General features: G+C 37.9%; 1 protein-coding gene across 1 annotated transcript; it reads right to left on the bottom strand.

The window, feature by feature from the left end:
• Positions 1 to 1,391: 1,391 nt before the first annotated feature.
• On the bottom strand, positions 1,392 to 25,360 carry LOC133996489 (major histocompatibility complex class I-related gene protein-like). The gene is made up of 8 exons (XM_062436075.1): positions 25,248 to 25,360; positions 5,171 to 5,437; positions 4,807 to 5,085; positions 3,784 to 4,113; positions 3,040 to 3,153; positions 2,766 to 2,783; positions 2,568 to 2,643; positions 1,392 to 2,087 (listed from the first exon to the last, which is right to left on the bottom strand). The coding sequence occupies exons 1-7, from the start codon at positions 25,297 to 25,299 to the stop codon at positions 2,594 to 2,596; spliced, it is 1,110 nt and encodes a 369-aa protein (XP_062292059.1). The 5' UTR covers positions 25,300 to 25,360; the 3' UTR covers positions 1,392 to 2,087; positions 2,568 to 2,593.
• Between the last annotated feature and the right edge of the window lie 1,057 nt (positions 25,361 to 26,417).

Genomic DNA, 26,417 nt, shown 5'->3' with positions numbered 1-26,417 from the left:
TGGTCTAATAAGCAGCAGCACAGAGATATCAGGATGCTTTGCTCTCACAGATGTCTGAGGTCTGACAGAGAAAAACAAGGAAATATGTCTGGGGAAAAAAACAAATATATATCCTTGTTTTTTTCTCTCCTCACATCTTCAGTGGGATGAACTAAGACACCAGTGAGGGAAACATGGATGCAATTAAGGAAACTGAGATGCACCCACGGTAGCTTGAACTTGTAGCTCTTCTTGTTCACTGATGATGGACACTTGAGTTTAATACTGAGTTTACCTTTACAGAGTCAGCAGTCTGACAGCGCCCCCCTCTGGTTGGATTATGTATCTTTCCTCTGAGCTGTTGATGGGAAACCACCTGAGGACATCACCTGAGTTTCTGTTGGTGCCAATCTGTCAAATCATTATGATCATATGTATGTATAGTAGTTGTAGTAGTAATAGTATTATCATTTTTATTATTATTATTACTATTATTATTGTTGCTGTTGTTGTTGTTGTGTAGTAATAATAAAAATAATAATACTTGATAATAAATCTAACCAGAATGAAATGAAATCGGCTATATATATCTATAAATATATATAATTATATATATACTATATATTATATTATAATATATACTGTTATTTTAACCTAAAAAATGTTATTGTAAAGTTGGTATTTTTCCAACCCACTATGGACAGTATATAAATATTTATATTAATAAACAGGAAACAGACTCGGCAGCCTGCTGGTTTTTGTCACCATCTAGTGGACAAACTGAACACTACAACATCAATAAAAATCGTCATGGCAGCCACTATACTCATGTCACGGTTATAAACAGGCGAAATAATTATGGTACACAGTAAAACAAAAACATTGTCCCCATATGAGGATATTACGTTTTTCGAAAACTACTTCCTGTTCAAAGACAATTCTAAGTTTTACATATCATGCAATGACGATTTTCATTAATTCAATTTTCGGCCACTAGATGGCGCCACATATCAGCGTTTAACTGTTGGGCCTGTGAGTGGAGTAAAATGTACATACAGAAAAGAATTAAACAATTTCCTGAGACTTTTAGCGTCATCAGTTGCCAGCCAGATCTCTGAGGGGTTTTTTAGGGAGAACACCAAAATCGATGTCAACCCAGATGTGTGCAGCATGAATCTGAGATCTGTAAAGTCTTATAATATTGATCAAACACAAACCATTTTTTACTAAGCCTATACACCTGTAACAATATACAGGTTGGGGCAATGTTTATTTAAGTTGTGATAATACTGAATAATCAGGAAATATTAATTTTACTATAACTCGTCACATATGAGAAAGAGACAGACTTTTGGAATTTTAGGGATTTTATTAAAAAAAATAAACAGAAAATACAAAATAAATCAAACAAAATGTGTATTTATCTTCTGTAATAACACAGGAAGTGATTTTAAGCATTATTATTCACAATCTTAAATGTTTATAGAAACTCAGGGAAAGAACACCCATGTCCCTTTTACTAAACAAATTTAAATTAAAATATAACAATAAGGAAAAGAAGGATATGGAAAAAACTGTTAATTAATAAAACACCAAACACATACATTATTACTAATTAATCTAAAACTTTTAACTGAAACCAAACTATTTACACAACTGGAATACAATATTGATTGCGTTTATTTAACCATTTATCACTGTATAATTATTTTCATATCACTGGAAACGGTGTGTGTGTGTGTGTGTGTGTGTGTGTGTGTGTGTGTGTGTGTGTGTGTGTGTGTGTGTGTGTGTGTGTGTGTGTGTGTGTGTGTGTGTGTGTGTGTGTCTGCTTGACTTTACCAGGTAAAACCCACCACCATAAAAACTATGGATATTGTGTATTATTTATTATTGTGTATGTATGAAGAGCACTATGATGCTTTGGTTTTCTGACACATCTGGTTTTACAAATCTTAGTAATCACAAACTAGATTTACCAGATTGTATCTCTCCAACTGTAATTGTAAATGTATAACATGAATGATTAAAACTAATTTATTCAGTTTACAGATGAACTGGAGAATTTGGGATCTGTGTTTGTTCCAGTGGACGATTCATCCGTAAACCTAAAGAGACAGAAAGGAAAGAATTACATGAAACAACGAATAACAACATAATCACATAATTGTTCACAAAACCACACATCTGTCATATTATATCTAAGATTGATCATACAGACCTAAAATGTCAATGATTGAATCACTGAAGTATTTACATACAATACTTTATAACGACCATCACTTCTTTTTACCTCATTTATCTGTATTTTATAAAATAATTTTCCCAAAAGCTTTTTAAATCAAACACTTCTCTGACTCTCTGATGTGAAGGTTTCTGCTCCTTTCTTAATATTATAACTTTATTTATAACAGATCCATATTTGTTGTTCAAGACAAATTAAAAGATAAAAAATCTTGTTTACAACTACAAACTTTCACAGATTTTTTGTGGAGGATAAATAAACAATTCAATAACATTATTTTGCAGATAGTTTGAGGTGACTTTGTTTAACAAGAGCTATGAACAGTTCATATAAAGTAACTCACTGTGTGCAGGTTGGTGTGTTTGTTATTCAGGTTTTTAGATTAATTTGCTGAGAGTTTTCAGAGCTGCTGTCAGAAGCTGTAAAGTCAGAAACAAACTGTTAGTCCACTTATCTGCACTGAACTACCACTGTCTTTTACAACAACCACTCCATACAGGAAGACTATACAGATAAAACATTTAATATTTAAAATACTTACTGCTGGCAGGTTTAAACCCTGAAATACAGAAAAATAGTAGTTATTTATTCAGAATTTATAAAAGAACACAAAGAGAAAACAGCACTATCTGTGTCATTATTACAATATGTCAACTAATTGTTTGTCAATTATTTACACTTTATGGACTTTGTATCACCAGAAATAAAATATATGATGTTATAAAAACATTAACACCAAAACAATAGCACATACACGTATATTAAATACATCTGTGAAGTAAAAAAGATGAGTAAAAACATATTTTCTGTCTCACCTTCCTTTCCCTTCTTGTTCTTCTTCCAGAGGAAGTATCCAGTGATGCCGACTACCAGGAGCAGCAGTACAACAACACCTCCAATAACAGCAACAAGAGGGAAACCTGAAGAACCTGAAGAACCAAAACAGAACATTCAACTTTGTTTATCTCACTCTTTCATCACTTAATGGATCAGATTTTATTTATTAACATAACTTTAGTCATTTAAGTTGTCAAAAGGAAGTCACAAGAAGAAGACAAACATGTTGATGCTGAGTGTGTTTTAGTGAACAATCAGTGTTGGGAGTTAAAACCACAAAGTTTTACAGTAATCTCATTAGTTTGAACAGAAACACAGACATGTAAAACATTACTGTTTGTATTTTAGTATTTATATTACAATACTGACCTGATGAAAACTGTGTTACAGTGTTGATCATAATTATGCTTTGACAGGCTAAATTGAAACTTGTGTAAATATATAATAAATAACGGTGCCTTCAACTGCTGTAAGAGCACTTGTGTGAGGGGAAAACAGAAATAAAGAAGTAGATGTTAGAGGAGGCTTGATGCTCTGACATGTGGAAATATCCTTCATTTGGAAAAATAAAACATTAAAAACTTCTCATGAATTCTTCTGACGTCCAAACAGACAAATAAAATCTAGATGACTAAGAAAACAGAGACAAACAACTGAAGAAAACACTGAAGGAGACAAACAACCCGATCAATCAATGAAACTAAACTAAATGTGTTTCTCACCTCCATCTCTTCCATCACCAGTCTTGCTCCAGTTTGTCTGAATTGCTGTTTTATCCAGTTTGGTGATGATGTTGTCCTTCACACCAGAGAGATGAAACACACATTCGTACCTCCTCCAGTCTTCAGGTGTGACTGATGAAAGGTCCAGCTCAACACTCATCTGGAAGGATCCATCATGGTTGGGGAGGATCTCTCCAAGTTCCACGTCCTCATGAAGCTCCTCTCCATCTTTCCTCCAGAATATCTCGGCTCTGTCAGGGTAGAAACCTGTAGCGAAGCAGCTGACTGGAGAGGAGGGAGTCTTCTGGAGGAGAGACACTGAGGGAAGCTCTGGAGAGTAAAGACAAAGACAGTTTATAGTTTCTTTATTATTATTTACAATATATTATTATTGTTGCTGTTTGGTGTAATGTATTTAAATGCATTAGTAACACTATGACATGCAAATAAAACCTCATTGAAGTCTGGTTTAGAAACAGAGGGAGGGACAGAGGAGAAGAATAGACAGTTGAGGAGAGGTGAGGTGTTGAGGAGGGAGAGACAATCTATTACTGTTCATATAATGAATGTTTTATTTCATTCAGTATGAGATATTTATGGGTAAATTAATTTTGGTTATTGGTTGAATTTGTTTGTCAGTCATCAGAGTTATAATAAAAACAACTGAAAGGGCCCCAAACAGCTTTAGGTTTATTATGATGTTTAGATATGAAAAATATTCACTCATATTACTATTGTAACTCATTGAACTGACAGAATTGTGAGAAAGACAGAAAATGGAGAAAAAGAGATGTGATACATGTGTGAAAGAAAGACAGAGAGAAAATGTGGTAAAGGAGGAGGGAGGCAGAGAGATGAAGAGAGGTGAGAGAGAAAATGAAAGAGAAATGTGTGTAAACTGAGACTCAGCAGGTCTCTGTGTGTTGGTTCATATTTATTGTAATGTTACTGTAAGTTAGAAAACAGAGGAGGCATATTAACATTGTTGTGTTCATGAAACTACATCAGGTCATGTGATTCTACCTGTTCTCATCAGAGAGCTCCTCCCATAGTTCATTAACATCTTCAGCCAGTAAGGTAACTCCTGGTTGATGGTGTGCTTATAATATGCTAGCTGTGCTTTGTCATTGTTCCAACTGTTTTTGGTGATAACAGCCTGTTGTTTTGGAGCGATCCATGTATTTGTCTTCACATCCCACGACAGGAAGTCTTCTCCATCGTAACCAACCTGTCTGAATCCATTAACCTCTCCAGTCTCATGATCCCATTCACAGCCACCCACCCACTGAAAAACATGGATACCTGAGAGAGAGAAAGAGACACAGACTACAGTAAACCAGAGTGAGATCTCAGCATTTTATCAGTAAACAGTGAAACACAAACAAACCTCCAGTTTGGTTGAAGCGCTGCTTTAAAGTTTCAATGTAGTCTTTGAAGAGCTGATGGTAACCCAATCCTCTGGCAGTGTGGCTCTCCCAGAACTGTGGATCATCTTCTATGACTCTGTTCATCCAGTCCTGTTTGGGTTCTAGTCTCCTGGTGTTGCTGTCATAGTGATATATCTGAACATCATCGAGCATTGCAACAATCACAAACTCTGGGAAGTTTGGGACTTGAGAGGACACAGTGATGATATACTTCAGAGAGTGAATCCCTGTAAGAAAAAGTTCATGTCATGATTTCAGTTTTCTGAATTACAGTTTATAAATAAATTTTACATCAAGTAAAAAAAAATTCTGTGCAATCTGTGTTGTGTCAATCATTAATTAATTAAATTGATGTAAAAATGTTGCTCCAGATATATATATTAATGATGATTCTGTCTTGAACAACACATATAGGCTGTGTCTCAATTCAGGGGCTGCATCCTTGTAAGGACGCAGCCTCGCGGTCTTCGAAGACCGCGTGCTACTGAGGAACCTCAGAAGGATGCATCAACCGTTGTGAAATGGGACGGTCTAGCCTTCGAAGCATTTCCTTGTTGCGTCACCAGCTGTGTCACCAGCTGTTCCCGCCCATAAGACGTGTTATACGTTATACTTACGTGTAAGTGTTATAAAAGCAGAACTGGTAGCGGAGATGACGGCGGCAGCAGAAGCAACACGTGAATGTCTTTTGCACAGCACATTTTTGAGTGTTTAATTAATTATTAATCTAAATGATTTTGAATTTTATTGTTTTTAGTATAATTCGTTTCGTTCGTTTAAGACCTTGGTTAAGATAATTTTATATAATTCGCTTTGCACGGGGGGGAGGGGGGGCGGCATCGTCCATCGGACCAACCCCAGTGGACAGTGGAGACCAGACCCCCAAACACCCTGAATACCAGCCCAGATGATGTCCCACTGACCACAGAAGACACCAGGGTCTTTATTGTGGCATCCCATCCAGCCCAGCAGCACTGCCAGGGACTCCTGCTCAGCCTATTACATTATTTTTTTCATTTTTTATTTTATTAATTTGTTATTATTTATAAAAATAAAAAAATTATTATTGTAAATCATTTGGAATTTTAGTAGTTTTGTATTTAATAATACATATTTTGTTTATAGTTTGTTCATAATTGTACATCATTTTCTAATAATAATCTGTAAATAGTTATTTGTGATGTATTTTTTGTAAATAGTTAAATGTTAAGACTGCCCCCTTGTAGAGTTAAGTTTCATCCTTTGCTAATAAAAGAAAATATTTGAGAAAATATTAAATCCCTTGTTGTTCCTGAACAGTAGCACTTTATGCCGTTTGCTAATCCTGTTATAAATGGTACTTAAATTGTAAATACTAAATGGAAAAGACAACGTGTAACAATTAACAATATTTTTTTATTTTATAACAATACCATATAAAAACATAAACATTTATTAACAATAACAACCATTGTTCTTTTCATGGGACTGCACATAGATATATATGGAACGTCATGTTCTATAGATATCTATAGGACTGAACTGGATCTTGGGATATATAAGGCCGCTAAGGATAGTAGCGATGCATCCTCAAAAACAGGGAAAACAAGGACGCATTTTGAGGCTGCGTTTGAGCATTCGTTTGAGGAGTCTTCGAATTGGGACAGGCCTTGGCGCGTCGCTGTGACGTAACCGCCCTTAAAATGCGTCCTTACAAGGATGCAGCCCCTGAATTGAGACACAGCCATAGTCTGAAATAAAATATTAAACCAGTCTATTATTGCACATTAGTGCATTTTAATTAAACAACTCAATTTAACAACTATTTGATCATCAAATTACAGATTAAGACATGAAAATGGGCACTATGAAAGCATTCTCTCTCCCCCTCTCTCTCTCTCTCTCTCTCTCTCAATTTGTCCATTCAGTTTCACAAAATTAGCCAGAAGTCATCCACTACCCCAATATTATCAAACTGTCATAGTTAACAACAAAATGAATTGTGTTCATTAAAGAAAATAAGATCACTGATTAGCTTTCAACTAATGCAACAGTGCTAGAAAGTAAGGATGTTTAAACAAGTGAAGAAAGTCTAATATCAGTCACATGACTGGCTAATTTGTCAATCCATTGCCATCCAGTGGTCAATTATGGGTTCTATGAAAGAAAACAATCTTTACGATTTAGAGAGGAAATGAATATCTTTAAGTGTGAGATACAGTGATTTCACATCATACAGTTGTCTGTGTTTGCAAACGTGTGCTACCACTTCATTTGTAGCTTGAAAGGCTAAGGAGCAGAAGGAAGGACTGGAGATCATTCTAACCATCAAGTTAAACAAACTAATAAATAGAGAGAAAGAGAGAGTGTAGGGGGTTTGTTTGTGTGTGCTCAGGTCTTTAAGAAAATATTTAAAGGACACACTAGTAAGACTAAGTGCAATGAAAGCGTGACACTTCATATCCAATAAATGAAACTTAAATAAAGTGATTAGTATATTATTACGTTATCAGCTCCAGTTATTACATTTGTAAAGGATTTTTTTTAACAGGCCAATAACATAATAACATACGTTATTGGCAAAATTAAGACGTTATCGGTCTTTATTACGTTATTGGCTAAAAGTGCATTTTGTTGTATTTTAGTTATATGTTCACTGTTTTCTTTATTTATAGTGTGTTGGACTATTTTGCTGTGTCATTTTGTCCAGAACGCGCTCGCACCAAGTCGATCTAAAAGTCCTGATAAACTTAGATAAGATCAATGAACGGATTTACTGGATTTAAAGTGAACTTTAACATAATGAGTTTGTGACTTTTTAAACACTAATACAATCTGCAAGGAAGTCAGAACTTCACATCAAATACTATGAAAGAAATCTTAAGTTCGTATCACCATGTGTAAACATAACGCCTTTTATTAAACCATTAACCGACGCAAGAAAATATATTAACTCACCTGCTGCTGCGCTGTGTAGACCCAGGAGGACCAGAAAAACCAAGATCTTCATTCTGAACTGCAGAATCTACAACTTTACTGTCAGATGTTTTTTAACCAGAGACACACGGACTGCTCCTCTTGACAGTCACACTTCTTAACTGAGGGTTGGACCTGAGCCTCCATCTGAGCCAATAAGAATTTAGTATGAGACTAGCGTCACTTAAATCTGGGTTAAACTGATCTAAACAGGTTATAAACAAAAGTGAAAGTACAATTTGCCTGTTTAAGCCCATGTTGTAGAGGGTTGAGAGGTATGGCAGGCTTTATTTTGGGTTTCTTAACTTTGTTACTGTTGTAACTGTGTAATTGACATAATATGTAGATGTCTGCCAGTCCACTAGGTGGCGTTGGCTAAAGTTGTTACCTGTTGGGGAGTCCGACAGAAGATAGAAGAAGTAGTTTATACTGAAGACTGTGAAGTAATGTGGTGACTGAGAGAGATTATAATGTGTTCGTCAAGAATAAAATATACCCCCATTGTTCATCAAGAAGCCTCCCGTTGAGTTACTACATAAATGGCGACGAGGATAAAGTTTCAGCGGATGCCTCGCGGGAATCAAGACGAATGAGTAAGACTCCCTGCTAAGTTGCTAAGTTAGCATACCACCCGGACTTTGTAACCAAGAAAAAAGTTTGAAAGAAAATAAGAAGAAAAATCATGGCGGCGGCTATGGTAGGAAGCACCGCTCCTTTTGATTGCCAAGTCCAGTCATGGGAGGAATATTGTGAAGTGCCCCACCATTTTTTTGAAGCTAATGAGATCGACGATGCAAGTCGACAGAAAGCTATATTACTTAGTTCAGTGGGAAGTCAGACGTACAGCCTCATGAGGAACTTAGTCAGTCCCGCCAAGCCAGGAGACAAGACATTTGATGAACTGGTCAAGTTATTAAAGGAACATTTCAACCCTAAACCCAGCGAGATTGTGCAGCGTTTCAAGTTTTATTCCAGAAACAGGAAGAATGGAGAAACAGTCATGGAATATGTTGCTGTGCTAAGGAAATTAGCGCAAGACTGCAACTACGGAGACAAGTTGTCTGAGATGATAAGGGACAGACTGGTCTGCGGTATAGGAGATGACCGCATACAGCGCCGACTGTTGTCAGAGCCGGATTTGACATTCGACAAGGCACTGAAGCTGGCACAGGCAATTGAGACAGCCAGCAAAGATGTGAATGACTTACAATCTCTGGAGTTTGCACCGCCACACTTGAGGGCACCTCAAACAGTGCACAAAATGTCAGCAAAGCAGACCCCCAGTAAGCAGCAGCACCAGCATAAGGTTTGCTACAGGTGTGGAGGGGAGCAGCACAGGGCTGGGGACTGTAGGTTCATTAAAGAAACCTGTCACAAGTGTGGTAAAGTTGGCCATATTCAGAAAGTGTGTAGGTTCAAAGGCCCAGCCAGTAATTCAAAGGCTAGAGGGGGTGGAGTTCACTCAGGAAAGCAGGGGAGAACACAGGGAGCAAATTATGTCAGACAGGGGAAAGATGAAAAAGATGGCGTTGATACAGATGAAGTCATGTTCACACTGTACAAAATAGATGAACTTGATGTACCAGCAGAAGAGCCGTTTGTAGAGACATTGTCAGTTAATGAGACAGACACACAGTTTGAGATGGACTCAGGGTGTGGGGTAACAGTAATAAACCACTTGGTGTTCAAAACCTTAGGGGGGAAGGAGGCACCAAAGTTACGCCCATGTCGAGTGAGATTCAGAACATACACAGGCCATAGAGTAAAAGTCTTGGGAGCAGCTGTGGTTAAGGTGCAGCACAAAGGGCTAGTACAAGACTTACCTGTGGTAGTTGTAGCGGGTTCAGGCCCCAGTCTGGTAGGCAGGTACTGGATTAGGAGGCTAGGGTTACAGTGGAGATCAGCACCCCAGGTCCATCATATCCAGGAAGAGACCTCAGAGGAGGTACAGGGGAGACCAGAATCCCAAATCCACCATCTGGGAGAAGTGACATTGGAGGAGGAACTGGGGGAGTATGGGGAGGTTTTCAAAGATGAACTCGGGAGATTCAAAGGCCCCCCAGCGAAAATATATGTGGACAAAGAAGCAGCCCCCAGGTTTTTTAAAGCCCGGCCCGTTCCATATGCTATGAGAGGAAGAGTTGAGGAGGAGCTCAACCGTCTCCTCACCCAAGGGATCATTGAACCTGTTAAACATGCTGGGTGGGCAGCGCCTGTGGTCCCGGTGCTGAAACCCGATGACGCCGCAAGACTGTGCGGAGATTACAAACTGACGGTAAATCAGATCTCAAAGCTTGAACAGTACCCGATTCCCAGAATTGAGGACTTGTTTGCCACGCTTTCAGGTGGACAGAAATTCACAAAATTAGATCTGAGTCACGCTTATCACCAGATTCCCTTGGAAGAGGAAGCAAAGAAGTACGTGACCATAAATACCCATAAAGGTTTGTTCACATACAGAGTGCTACCTTTTGGAGTTTCATCAAGCCCAGCGATATTCCAACGGACCATGGAGGGACTGCTGCAGGGCATTCCTCGTGTGACCATCTTTCTGGATGACATCCTCCTCACAGGGAAAGACGACCAAGAGCACCTGCAGACTCTGGCCATGGTGCTGAAACGGCTACAGGAAGCCGGTCTCAGACTAAAGAGGGCCTTGTAACAGAGTTGAAGGCATACTTAGGACTGTTAAACTATTATAACAAGTTTCTGCCAAATCTGTCAACTGTCCTCGCCCCAGTGCACAAACTGTTACATAAAGAGACAAAATGGCAGTGGGGAGAGGCACAACAAGCTGCTTTTGAAAGATCAAAAGAAATGATGCAGTCTGCTGAAGTGCTTGTTCATTACGACCCAGAGAAAGACATTGTGCTGTCATGTGACGCATCACCCTATGGAGTAGGTGCCGTACTGTCCCATCACATGCCAGATGGAACGGAGAGACCCATAGGATTCACCTCACGAACACTGAATGCGGCTGAGAAGAACTATTCACAACTAGATAAGGAAGGACTAGCAGTGATGTTTGGAATAAAACGTTTCCATAAGTACATTTATGGACGGAAATTCACAATAGTGACAGATCACAAGCCCTTGTTGTCACTTTTCAGTGAGATGCGAGCCGTACCACAGATGGCCTCACCCAGAATCCAACGATGGGCGGTAACCTTGAGAGCCTATGAATATACAATAGTGTATAAAGAAGGGAAGTATCACTGCAATGCAGATGCCCTGAGCCGCCTTCCTTTACCGGAGGAAGCGGAAGTTGAGAGGCTGGAAGAGAGGGTTCTCATGCTGGAGAGCTCCGACATCACGCTGGTGACAGCTGATCAAGTAAAGGCATGGACAGACAAAGATCCAGTACTCCTGAGGGTGCGGGAGATGGTACAAAATGGCTGGTCAGCAAAATTAAAAGGGGAGGAGTTTGCCCCATATGAGGTGAGGAAACATGAACTCAGTATCCAGAATGGATGTGTGTTATGGGGCTGGAGAGTGATTGTGCCAAAACCAGGCCGAGAAAACGTTATGAGACAGCTTCATCAGTGCCACCCAGGAGTGTCCAGAATGAAAGCACTGGCTAGGAGTTATGTGTGGTGGCCAAAGTTGGACAAGGAGTTGGAGGATATGGTCAAGGGCTGTACAACATGTCAAGAGCACCGTAATATCCCTGCACCAGCTCCATTACACCCCTGGGAGTGGCCGGACAAACCGTGGAGCCGTCTCCATGTAGATTATGCCGGACCGTTTATGGAAAAAATGTTTTTTGTGCTCATTGATGCACATTCAAAATGGATGGACGTGTATCCAGTGAACTCTGCCACTTCAGCCACTACAATTGAGTGTCTGCGTACCAGTTTCAGTAATCATGGACTGCCTGAGTTGTTGGTGTCTGATAATGGCACTTGTTTCACCAGCACAGAGTTCAAAGACTTTCTGAGTAAAAATGGTATCCGTCATGTGACCTCTGCACCCTACTAGCTGCCAGTAACGGGTTAGCAGAGAGAGGGGTACAAACATTCAAGAGAATGATGAAAAAATGTCCAGAGGGCACACTCACAGCTAAGGTAGCCAAAGTGTTATTTAGCTACAGAGTTACTCCTCACACCACTACAGGCCTATCCCCAGCAGAGTTGCTTCTAGGTAGGAAGCTACGTTGCACACTCGATTCAATCCATCCAGACCTGAGCAGGAAAGTGAAGGAAAGACAAGAAAGACAGATAAATGATCACAACAAAAGGGCAAAAGAACGCTGGTTCAAAACAGGACACTCAGTGCTGACCCAGAACTTCAGTCTAGGGCCCAAGTGGATCCCGGGAATTATTGAGTCGGTGACAGCACCGGTTTCCTATAAAGTGATGCTGGGGGATGGGAGAGTAGTGAGGAGACATGTGGATCAGATTCACACTCGCCACCAGAGACCACAAGAATGTATCAACAACCAACAAGCTGCTGCTATTCAGCTAAGTCAGGCCAACGAAAAAAACGAAGCATGGCTGGAAGCTGAGCAGGTGGTACTCAGGGGTGACAAATTGGAGGAGCCAGAAGCTACAGAAGCTGTTGAAAGCTCAGAGACTGAACAGAAAACTCTTACAAATACAACTCCAGTAAGGAGACAGTCAAGAAGGGAAACTAAGTTGCCCAGTTACCTTAAAGACTTTCAGTTGCATTAAGAGAGACTGATTACCACTGTTGTGGGCAATTGGACAGAGTTAAATAGTTATAATGTTCCTGTGATATGTATAGAAAATGCTTAAGGGGGAAGGGATGTTGTAACTGTGTAATTGACATAATATGTAGATGTCTGCCAGTCCACTAGGTGGCGTTGGCTAAAGTTGTTACCTGTTGGGGAGTCCGACAGAAGATAGAAGAAGTAGTTTATACTGAAGACTGTGAAGTAATGTGGTGACTGAGAGAGATTATAATGTGTTCGTCAAGAATAAAATATACCCCCATTGTTCATCAAGAAGCCTCCCGTTGAGTTACTACAGTTACAAATATAAAAAGTCTGACCTCTGACTTTGTGGGAGGTCAGAGGTCACTGTCAGCTACAGATCAGCACTCTGGAGCTTGTGGGGCTGCAGTAATGTGTTATTCTTCTTCTGTTGTTCTGGGGTTGAAAACAGTCCTGATCAAAAATATCAAAATCCAATGTAACTGTTTGAGAGACTGATTTAATTAAAATGTTTATTTTATATTTTTGGTAATTATTTCATCAATGTTTGAATTCGTACAGTGATTAAAAAGGAGTTAAAATGTAATAAATAAGGTGTTTAAAAGGGTAACATTGCAAGTGTATATTGAGTTCAGTGAAGGGCACACCTGTTGCATTATGGGTCAGAACCAATAAGACAGAGAAAAGCGCCAATGTGGCTGCAGAGAAAAGAGCCAATGTGTCTGCAGAGAAAACAATATTCTGCACGGTTCAAGAGGCGCACACAGTAATTTGTTTTTGTATTTTAATGGGGTTACATTTATGCATAATATTTGTGTAAATGCCTTTTGTATGTACTTTTGATATATATTATTTGACTGTTGCTGTGCCCACATGCTGGGACCTGTCTACTAACAGATATTAGCATGAGAGATGTTACTATTGGGGCCTGTCTAATTATGGACACTTGCTTTAGAGACTTTAAAAATGACTGACAGATGTGTATTTGGACTCATTGTTTATTATATGTTTTATTTTTTGTAGTTTTCACGGTGTCTGATGACGAAAAGGAGAAAATAAACGATAAAAAGACATCTGTATGATGCGTGGCCATTTTTACTGGACCGGTGCAGTTACACCAGGAGAGTGTTTTTTAGTGATGTAGAGTAGAAGAGTGGAAGTCAAAAGTTTGGACACACTTTGCCATTCACATCAATAAGAAAGTCCGTCCAAACTTTTGACTGGTATTTTTAAATTATGTACACTGTGGTCAAACATATTGTTCTGCTCTCAGAATAATTTTCATGATTTAAGGTACTTGAAATGATTTAATGAATGTATTAGATTAAATTTATGGTGAGAAATTCTGCAGGAGAAACAAACACACACACAGAGAGAGAGAGAGAGAGAGAGAGAGAGAGAGAGAGAATTATAGTTGTACAGCGATCTGGAATTTTATTTTGAAGGCTACATAACTGTTACATGCGGTAACGTAGCAACCAGCAGTAAGAAAGACGGCCGGTCACTCAGTGAATGTTCTCTTCTCATGCTCACCAAAGCAATGGCTGTAAGTTTGATAATTTGATATTCGATACGAATGAAGATGAATATGTAATGTTAAGTTTAGTACTGTAACGTGTGATGTTTATTGACTGGGAAGTCATACAAGAAGTCAAAAGTAATTTGAGAGATAATGTAAAGTGTGCGTTGCTTAGCAACGATGTATCAGCCTACTGTTAATGTAAACGGCTCATTTTCGTGTGTAATTCTTTAGCTATTCTTTAAATAGCATTACTGTTTATTAGCGACACGCTGTAAAGGAAACTACGGTTTTGTATTATCTTTTATTTGCAGTTTCACTCGGTGGTATTTCACCATAAAAGAAGGAAACAAAGGGAGCAAGACGCTCTGATCCTGGCTCAAGTGTTGTACCTGAGTTTGGCTGACCGTTTAACTGTGATAACGTACAGGAAGTACATAACGCGCAGGTATGCTGGTATTTTTCATGGTTAGAGACTCATAGGACAAAGGGAAATCTTAATGCCGCAGCCAGTGGCGGATTTAGCAATTTGGGGGCCCAAGGCGAATTTAGCTAGGGGGCCCTTCACAACGGATTCACAACAATACTTATCACCCTGTGTTTGTGTAAGTGACAGGGCAGCTACCACTGAGAGCACTGGGGTAAGGTCCTCTGTAATTTGTGACTCAGCAATCCCAGAGTTTTCCCCCCAGTTTTTAATATTTAAGGGGGTATGTCCTAGATATTTAATACTACTCAGCCTGTGTACACAGTATAATGGCTTGTGCATGTGGAGTGAGCTTTTAAAAGTTGGAAAAAATGACCCAAATGATGTCAATTTCAAAAGAGGTGTGCATTTATAAGGTCTAATGAGAGATGCTGTGGAGATACCTTATGGAAAATGTAGGTTTCTACTGATTTCAGAGTTTTATGCATACTAGGGATTAAAAGTCAGGATAAATCAGCAATATTAAATCCCTTAAAATGTGACAACATTTAGACCAACAAAGGACAAATGAGCAAAGAAGTAGTTTCCCACCAGATTCTGGCGAGAAGGCTTTGAAACTGTGTTTAGACAACTAATTCCACATTTGAAGTATTTTAAAGTATGTTATGGGGACTTGATTTCAGTATTTCAATAACACTAGCCGATCATATGACAAGTACGTGATCATCTCAGCCTTAATTTATGTGTAACAGTTGCACGTACTTGGGTCTGTAAAAGCACAAAGAAATACCTTGCATCCACTTTCTGTCCCTCAAAGCTTAGGTCAGAAACAGCCAGCCTGTGAAACAGCTGTTCTCAGTTTGCCATCAGATCTCCTGGTCTTTGGTCTTAAAACATGTCCATTTTGCATACTTAAAGAGATGCACACCCAAGAATAAAAGCCAAAGTAATTAAGTAAAGCAAACATGGACATGTGTTTAGGTGGATGAGGGGGGATATAAATTCTAAGCTGTGTAATGGCATATAATTATTGTTTGTACGTGTCCTCTCTTCACTAAGTCACAATGTTGACAGTCACTGAAAACGTTGGGCCACAACGCCGGATCATCTCCGATGATGACAACACTTTCGTGGTGGTCAACAGAATCAGGACTGCTACTCACCATCTCCTCATTGTTGACATCTCTTCTGTCAGAGCTCGAGCATGACGCGGTTACTATGGTTACCTCCTCCCCTTCTGAATTAGCCGGCGCCTCCTGCTGCTCCTCGACAACCGGCGGTGTTGTCGAAACATTAAAAAATGTTGTCAACTTCGGGAGTGCGTCATTTTTTTATTTCGCCTCCTCCCGCTTCCTTCTTTTGGTGGCACCACTTGGGTAGTTTCGCTTCATTTCCCAACTGTTGATATCAATTTCACCGCTCACGTAACGTCTTCCAAACTTCCCTCCACTTCCGTCACATAAGTTTGGAACTCTCGCGATCATGGCCTGGATGGAATAGTCCATTATAACACGAAATGGGAGGGGGTGTAGACGGATACTTTATTTCTTTGTATTTTAGTTTGTTGTCTTTGTTTCCGATTTAAACATACAAATTTACATTTACATTTAAAAACGCAATGGCTGGGGATCACTGAGGGCCCCGATTCCCAGCTGAATGGAGAGTGGGCAGCTGGTCTGGGGGCCCCTGCAGTTCGGGGAAGTTGGTGGGGCCCCAGGCAGTTGCCTACCTTGCCTCTATTGTAAAACCGCGTCTGGCCGCAGCATACAGTCACGTTTTAGACAATACTGTTCTTTATGGCCACAGTTTGCAGATGAGTTCTTCCAGTTTCAAGATGACAATAACACCATGCACAGAGCTCGGTCCATAAACAGTTCTCTCAGTTTCTTGTGAACAAAAATTATTCTCTATTGATTCTGTGGCGTAGCAAATGTGAACAAATTCTTGCAGACAGGTTCAAAAACCCTCCCAGAAGAGGTGAGGCAGTTATAGCAGCATTTTAGTACCAAAGATTTTTGAATGACATGTTAAACAATTCAATTCAACACATTGTGTTACTGACAAAGTGTCTCTGCTATAGACTGTATGTAAGAAATGGACGTAACATCCGTGACGTCACCCATTGGTTTGTAGACTGCTGCTCGGAAGCCAATAGTATCGGATCTGGGCAGCGCCATCTAGAAAATTTCCGGTGCATGCCGGGAAAAATAAAAACACGGATTCTACTTATATGGGCATCAGGAGGAGCAAGAGGCGCCCTCCTGAACCTGTGAACCAATCAACCTGTCAATCACAACGTAGCCACGCCCGGATGCATACCCTGCTTTATCATCAAATATAAAATCAGGGAGGCCAAAATTTCACAAATGAACATCATACTGCATTGAAGAAGGCTTTAAACTAGCGATTGAGACCATAAACAGATTTTGAAAACGTTTACTGAGGTTAGAAATCAAGTGAGAAGTTGGTGAATTCTATATTGACTTGTATAGAGACGGAAGTCCTTTTGACACCAAAACGGTCGCCCCCTGGTGGCCTTTTGATAGAATGCAGTTTAAGTTACTTCCGCGTTGGCATCAGGACCGGAGGTCAAAGGTTATTCAATGTCTCATTTATTCATTTATTACTTGTGTAGTAATAATCACACTGGACAGTATCCGGCTGTTAAGTCTGACGTCACGCATGACGAAAATTCTATTTCCGGGTCCAAAGGCATCGATTAGTAATCAACAACAATGGTGGAACCCGTGAACCTTTTTACGATCACCTCTTATTGTAGTGACATGTCTCTCAGAGTGAAAAAGGGACTGAATTTGTATAATTCCAATAGAGTACAGAGTGTAGCTGTTCTTCCTGATGGTTTAATTAAGGGCACTGTCCAGGCATCAATGAAAAAGAAAGTGTACAAAGTTGAGGTGAGTTAGCGGTTAGTTTGCACGTTCAATCAATCAATCAATCAATCAATCTTTATTTATATAGCGCCAAATCACAACAAAGTCATCTCAAGGCACTTAACATATAGAGTAGGTCTAGACCATACCATAGACTGTATATAAAAGGACAATACTCTTCAGGTTTAACTTTAACCGTTTAAAACACGCTGTTCTGCCAACGGGACAGGTCGGAAGTTGTGAGGTAGCGAAAGTTCTTCTGAATGTTTTAAACACCAACCCTTAAACATATATATTAATGCCATACATTGTTAGAAAGCTTAGATTGCCCTGATTCATTCAAGACCACTCACGAATTATATGGTTGCTCACAGCCGTAATAGTATAAGCGGCTAGCCACTCAGCTAAAGTAAGAACAGATAGATAGATTGACAGCAGTTTGAGGATGGATTTTTTTAAGTGCAGATACGCGTTGAGAATCAGGCAGTCGCAAAAACGACAACTTGATGTCGTTTTTTGATTCAGATCTGTTGAGACAACACAGGACACAACACTGTGGCATACTGCACAAACGGAGCCGCTCTGGGGATTGGACCCGGAAATAAAATTTTCGTCATGCGTGACGTCGTGACTTAACAGCCGGATTAAAGGAACTCTGGTTTATTTTCACAATGAAATTTCACGCTGAGGTCAAAAGAAACAGGAAAGATTAAAGTATTAAAACATTACTCAACAAGATAAAACCACTGACACGAAGTTAATTAATGAAATGGTGTTTATAGCTTTCAAACAGGATAGACTTCTATTATTTTATTGAAGTGAAACATTTTGACACTAATTCTCTTTAAAGGACTGTGACTAAAGGTTGTACTTTTGTGTATTAGGCTAATAAAGAATTTTCAAATAAGACAACATACTTTAAAGATGTAATTATTTAAAAAAAATGCTCTTATGGATGAATACTGTAGTGTATAAACGTATAAACGTTCCCCAAATATAACATGTCAGTTGATCAAAAATATAATAACAAGGAGCTACAACTGAGGCAGAAGCAAGTGATGAGTGTAGTTTTAATGGCCAGGACAAGTTTTGTTCAGTCGTCTGTTTCTGTTTTCTCTTTCAAGAATATATCAATGTCTCAAAAGGATTTGGAAACACTTGTCCATGCATTTCTTCAGTAAACTTAACTGCTGTAACAGCTGCAGCTGATCGAGTCCTCACCAAGACCAAGAAGGTGGATCATATCACTCCAGTTCTCTCTTCTCTTTACACTGAAAGATGAAATCAGTAGAGTCAATTGAAAAACAGTTTAGAATTAATATTGTTAAATGTACAGTAGTATATGAAACAATGAAAACATGTAGGTCTTTACGAGTGTTACTGACTAAATTAACATAGAAATCAATAGTTAAGAAGCATGTAAGGAAACACCAATGAACATCATATTTGCAGGATTTTTTGCATGTATTATTCATACAGACAGGTCACAAATTAAAGGAAAACCTAACATTAAGTGTCTTAGTAAGGTGTTGGGCCAGCACTTGCTGCTAGAACAGCTTTAATGCTCCTTAGTATTGATTCTATTACTCTCTGAACTCTACTGGAGGGATGAACACCATTCTTCCAAAAGATATTGCCTCATTTAGTGTTTTGATGATGGTGTCACACGTTTAACAGAAGACAATCTGCATTTAACAGCAGACGCAGCACAGGAAATAAAGCAGGAATGCAGGTAAACACAGTAAATGATGAGTAAAGATGAAACAACAGGTTCAGTTATTTCAATCTCAGTCTTCAATTAAATAAGATTTGTGAAATTGTGCCCTTTGTTCTAAACCAGAAGCAGAAATTCTGTTAAAAATATTTGTTGAGGTCACAGTCATTGATTTAAGTTCAACTTCCTCTTCTCACCTTCTCTGGTTTCCTGTCAAGACGACATGAAAACAGTCTGTTGGTGTTCATATAAGGAAGTCTGTTTCATGTCATTCAGTATGAGATATTTCTGGGTTAATTAATTTTGGTTATTGGTTGAATTTGTTTTTCACACATCAAAGTTATATTAAAAAATACAACATGTCAACAATTTTCTGTAGTTATACTGGATCTCATACTGAGAAATGCTTCATTAGACTTCTTAAACTTCTTAAATCTGAAACATGTGGTACCTGGTGGACTTTATCATCCGGCAAGTTAGGCAACTGTCTGGAGCCCCCAACAGCTTCAGATGTATTATGATGTTTGGATATGAAAAATATTGACTCATGTTACTACTCTAACTTGTTGAACCCCGAAAAATAACCTGACACATAAAATGTTGCTGGTTACGTTACACATTCAGATTTTACTCACAAAATACAACAATTAAAATATGATGCATTATTATTGATTAAACTAACGAAAATTATATACAACTGTTCAAATTAGGGTTAGGGTTAGTTTAAGTACACTGTAGTAATAATAGTTCTCTTTCTTTCACTCTTTACTTTTACAATTTGAATTCAGGACTTAAAACTTTTACAGTACCTTCCTGTGTAGTATGAAGGAATATACTCTTAATAGTTAATAGTTTTATTTCAGATAAAAGTTTTGAGTATTTCTTCCACTGCCAATACCAACATGACTCTGAGAAAAGATAAAAAGATAGAAAGTCAGCGTTTGTCTGAGGCCTCAAATCACTGATTTCACCCCTGATCACAAGTTCATGTTTAAACTGTGTTTTCACCTTTAAAATGTTTAGTTCATTAAACTAAAATGACACAATGACGTACTCACGGTCATAATCCAGTATTTTGAACTTCAACTGATGATGACAATGATGATGATGAAGCATCTGTAGCTGCAAAAAGAAAAGAATTTTGATTTGATATGAAGAGTTTCATCATGAGAGACAAAACTGAACATGAGTCATGAATTACTAACACCTGACTTTCTGTCAAGTTGTTCATATTTACATTTTAATATCTTTCATTATTTTAAAATATATTCATATAATGTCAAATAACATCCATATATTACAATAAAAAGCAGATAAAACTCAAACATTTAATATTTAAAATACTTACTGTTAGCAGGTTGAAACCCTGAAATACAGAAAAAACATCACAAAGTTATTTATTGAGAATTTATGAAAGAACACAAAGAGAGAACTATCTGTGTCATTATTACAATATGTCAACTAATCTTTAATCAAATATTTACACTTTATGGAATTTTTATCACCAGAAGTAAAATATATGATGTTATAAAAACATTAACACCAAAACAATAACACACACATGTATATTAAATACATCTGTGAAGTAAACATCATTTCTCTCTCACCATCCTTTCCCTTCTTGTTCTTCTTCCAGAGGAAGAATCCAACGATACCGACTACCAGGAGCAGCAGTACAACAACACCTCCGATAACAGCACCAAGAGGGAAACCTGAAGAACCAAAACAGAACATTTAACTTAGTTTATCTCACTCTTTCATCACTTAATGGATTTGATAAATTAACATAACTTTAGTCATTTAAGTTTCCAAAAGGAAGTCACAAGAAGAAGACAAACATGTTGATGCTGAGTGTGTTTTAGTGAACAATCAGTGTTGGGAGTTAAAACCACAAAGTTTTACAGTAATCTCATTAGTTTGAACAGAAACACAGATGGGGAAAACATTACTGTTTGATTTTTAGTATTTATATTACAATACTGACCTGATGAAAACTGTGTTACAGGGTTTAACATAATTATGCTTTGACAGGCTAAATTTAAACTTGTGTAAATATCTAATAAATAACGGTGCCTTCAACTGCTGTAAGAGCACTTGTGTGAAGAGAAAACAGAAATAAAGAAGTAGATGTTAGAGGAGGCTTGATGCTCTGACATGTGGAAATATCCTTCATTTGAAAAAATAAAACAGATTAAAAACTCCTCATGAATTCTTCTGACGTCCAAACAGCCAAATAAAATTTAGATGACTAAGAAAACAGAAACAAACAACTAAAGAAAACACTGAAGGAGACAAACAACCCGATCAATCACAAGACAATTCAAATCATATGAAACTAATTAAATGTGTTTCTCACCTCCATCTCTTCCATCACCAGTCTTGCCCCAGTTTGTCTGAATCGCTGTTTTGTCCAGTTTGGTGATGATGTCATCCTTCACACCAGAGAGATGAAACACACATTCGTACCTCCTCCAGTCTTCAGGTGTGACTGATGAAAGGTTCAGGTCAACATTCATCTGGAAGGATCCATCATGGTTGGGGAGGATCTCTCCAAGTTCCACGTCCTGATGAAGCTCCTCTCCATCTTTCCTCCAGAATATCATGGCTCTGTCAGGGTAGAAACCTGTAGCAAAGCAGCTGACTGGAGAGGAGGGAGTCTTCTGGAGGAGAGACACTGAGGGAAGCTCTGGAGAGTAAAGACAAAGACAGTTTATAGTTTCTTTATTAGGATTTACAGTATATTATTATTGTTGTTGGTTTGTGTAATTTATTTAAATGCATTAGTAACACTATGACATGCAAATAAACCTCATTGAAGAGTGGTTTAGAAACAGAGGGAGGGACAGAGGAGAAGAAAAAGACAGTTGAGGAGAGGTGAGGTGTTGAGGAGGGAGAGACAATCTATTAGTGTTCATATAATGAAGTTTGTTTTATTTCATTCAATATGAGATATTTCTGGGTAAATTAATTTTGGTAATTGGTTGAATTTGTTTTTCAGACATAATAAAAACACAACATGTCAACATAGTTGTGTAGCTATACTGGATCTCAGCTTTAGATTAATTATGATGTGAGATTGTGAGAAAGACAGACAATGGAGGAAAAGAGTGTGAAAGAGTGACAGAACGTGGTAAAGGAGGAGGGAGACAGAGAGATGAAGAGAGGTGAGAGAAAATGAAAGAGAAATGTTTGTAAACTGAGACTCAGCAGGTCTCTGTGTGTTGGTTCATATTTATTGTAATGTTACTGTAAGTTAGAAACAGAGGAGGCCTATTAACATTGTTGTGTTCATGAAACTACATCAGGTCATGTGATTCTACCTGTTCTCATCAGAGAGCTCCTCCCATAGTTCACAAGCTTCTTCAGCCAGTCAGGGCAATCCTGGGAGAGGAGGTACTTATAATGTGCCATAAGTGCTTTGTCATTGTTCCAACTGTTTTTGGTGATAACAGCCTGTTGTTTTGGAGCGATCCATGTATTTGTCTTCACATCCCACGATAGGAAGTCTTCTCCATCGTAACCAACCTGTCTGAATCCACTAACCTCTCCAGTCTCATCGTCCCATTCACAGCCACCCACCCACTGAAAAATATGGACACCTGAGAGAGAGACAGAGACACAGACTGCAGTAAACCAGAATGAGATCTCAGCATTTTATCAGGAAACAGTGAAACATGAACAAACCTCCAGTTTGGTTGAAGCGATGCTTTAAAGTTTCAATGTAGCCTTTGAAGATCTGCTGGAGACCCAAACATCTGGCAGTGTATCTCTCCCAGTGCTGTGGATTATCTTCTGTGACTCTGTTTGCCCAGTCCTGTTTGGGTACTAGTCTCGTGGTGTTGCTGTCATAGTGCTGTATCTGAACATCATCAACCATCCCAACAATCACAAACTCTGGAAAGTTTGGGACTTGAGAGGACACAGTGACGATATTCTTCAGAGAATGAGTCACTGTAAAAAAAAGTTCATGTCATCATTTCAGTTTTTCTGAATTACAGTTTTATAAAAAATTTTTATATCAAATAAAATTATTTTCTGTGCACAGAATCAAACTAAGCTGCATAACATCCTCCTGATAATCTCTGAACAACACATTTATTCTGAAATAAATATTAAAAGATCATCAGATGATCACAGGTCTGACTTTCATTGATAGATATAGTCTTGTTTTATTTTTCTCCTGCTGGATTTATTTTCAGTGTGAATTAAACTCCAGTTTAGTTTCCAGTTAGTGGAGACGTTTATTCTTCAGGATGCATCATTAGTAGCGTCTGCTGCTCATTATTGTTTTAGTTTGAACTGTGAAACCACAAACCTGTGACTAACTATACATCAGTCCATCATTTCACTGTTAGTTTGTGATTATTATTTTGCAGCAGCTTTTTCAAAATTGTGATTTTTTATTTGCTCTTTTTACAGTGAAATTGCAGTAATTGGGAAAAATTGCAAGAAAGGGAAATATGATGACACAAAATATGACAGTTGTTTATAATCTTTTAATAATCTTGTTGATTTTGGTCATTTCATGCAGAAAAGTTTAATTTTGCAAAACTGCAAACTCTTGACATTGTGTTCATTATTACGCTAACACATTTCCCTGTAGGGAAAATATAATATATATATATATATAAATCATAATTTATTTTCTTCAGTTAATTAATGTGTATTATATTATGTTGTATTGGATTATATTACATCTATTATGGTTTTTAGCTGTTACTGTAAACTGTGAATGACGACAATTTATGTTTCTTCTCCTGACATTTTCAGCACTTCTGATACAGTTGAAGTGAGTTGCTTTTTTCTGAGCTGCTTCTTTTTTTTGCTTTTGTCATTTTTCATGATCAATAATAATTAAATCCATTTTTCTGATGTTGGACAATTGTTGTATTTTTTTCTTCTTTTATTTCTTTAGTTATACACATTTTAAAAACTGTACAAATTAAACAAGTAACTAAACTGATCATTTGCAATGTAAAAATCTGCAATAAAGTAAATAAAGAAAAACAATTAAGTCAGACCCTGTCTCACTATCTCATTTATCTTGATTTATGTTAACTGAAGAATGTTTAAGTTTCATTTCCAAAATCAGGATGTCAGTAGTTTAGTTTAAAATCATTAGTGAATGATATTAAATATTGTGCCATCAGAGCAGGAAGTTGTTTGTCTTCAGCATCAATATCTATTAAAACAGCGCCATCTGCTGACTCATGTTGGTTACTAATAAAAAAGCCTGAATTTCATCAGTAGTCTGTAGATGTAGGCTAGACATTTCTAATATACGTAATTACTATCACTAAATTAACGGTTAAACACTAACTGGGGATGTTAAGAAAAGAAGGTAGCTACAACTGCGTTAAAGTGTACTTCAAAAGGGGGTTTGTTGTATTTTAGTTACATTTTCACTGTTTTCTTTATTTATCTGAGTGTGTGTGTTGGACTATGCGCTGCCATATTGTCCAGAACGCGCTCGGACCTGGTCAATCTAAAAGATCTTGATAAAATATTATAAAATTATTATACAATCAAATAATGGTATTGATTTTTTTTTAAACAGTGAAAGAAAAAAAAACAAAAACGTTTTAATAGCCCCCTTTCAGAAATATAGCAGGACATTTGGCCAAAAAACCGATGACCCCAAAAAATAAACAATCAACGCGTTGCACATGTGCATACTAATCAAGTATTTATACTTGATTTAAAGTGAACTTTAACATAATGAGTTTGTGACTTTTTAAACATTTCTACAATCTGAAAGGAAGTCAGGGAATTTGACATCTTAAGTTCGTATCATCATGTGTAAACATATAAAGCCTTTTATTAAACCATTAACCGACCCAAATAAATATATTAACTCACCTGCTGCTGCGCTGTGTAGACCCAGGAGGACCAGAAAAACCAAGATCTTCATTCTGAACTACAGAATCTACAACTTTACTGTCAACGGAGATGTTTTTTATCCAGAGACACACGGACTGCTCCTCTTGAGAGTCACACTGTATAACTGAGGGTTGGACAGTTAAATGTGCTCACTTGAGCCAATGAGAATTAAGTATGAGACCAACTTCACTTAAACGTCTGGGTTAAACTGATCTAAACAGGTTATGAACCAAAGTGAAAGTAATATTTGCTTTTAACCCATGTTATAGAGTTAAGATGCATGTGAGGCTTTATTTGGGTTTCTTGGCTTTGTCAGTACATGGAGGAGGTCACTGTCAGCTACAGATCAGCACTCTGGAGCTTGTGGGGCTGCAGTAATGTGTTATTCTTCTTCCTTTGTTATTTGTGGATGTTCTGGGGTTGAAAACTCCAGGCCACTGTTAGCTGACTGATGGATTTGTTCATTGATTTTCCAGAAAAACAAGATTTAAACAAACCATGAATAAAACAAACTGCGGCTTGTGAGTAAATTATAAGGTCATCATGTGTGAGTGTTTGTCCTGTACTGAATGTGAATTTGAATAATTCAACAGCAACATCTCTTCCTAGTAACAGCGTGTCTGTGACTGTGGATAAAGAGACCTCACTGTCCTGTCAGCAGTTTTCTCAGATACTGTTTCTTCAGCAGAAAGTATTTCCAAAGAAATCTCTTTCCACTGAGATCTTCTTTAATACTGAAAGTACCACATATAAAATTACAATAACCTACATTATACTGGGGTGAAGGCAGAAATCTCACAAACAAATATATCAAAACCTGAGTGGATAAAACCAAAACTGTCTGCATGTCTAGACAACGTGATCATAAGGAACTATGCCTTGTCATTTTGATGAGCTGTCTCTTTAAGGCTGTGCTAATCAGATATCCTGTTAGAAAACACTGAGCTCTTAATAAAAGCAACTGTTCAACACTTTACTCCATCCTGTAATGATTAAATCCACAACAGTGAGGCAGTACGTCACTGAAAATTAACATTCAGATTATTTCTCTAAACAAAAGTATCAATAAAATGTGAATATATTCCACACAAAAACAAAGTTCTGCACTCGAAGCACAAAGTAATATTAGAAAAAGCTCAAATGGGCAAT

The sequence above is a fragment of the Scomber scombrus genome, chromosome 16, assembly GCF_963691925.1.
Source record: "Scomber scombrus chromosome 16, fScoSco1.1, whole genome shotgun sequence".
NCBI lineage: Eukaryota > Metazoa > Chordata > Actinopteri > Scombriformes > Scombridae > Scomber > Scomber scombrus.
Note: the sequence above shows the minus strand (reverse complement) of the source record. Positions and strands in the feature narration are given on the sequence as shown.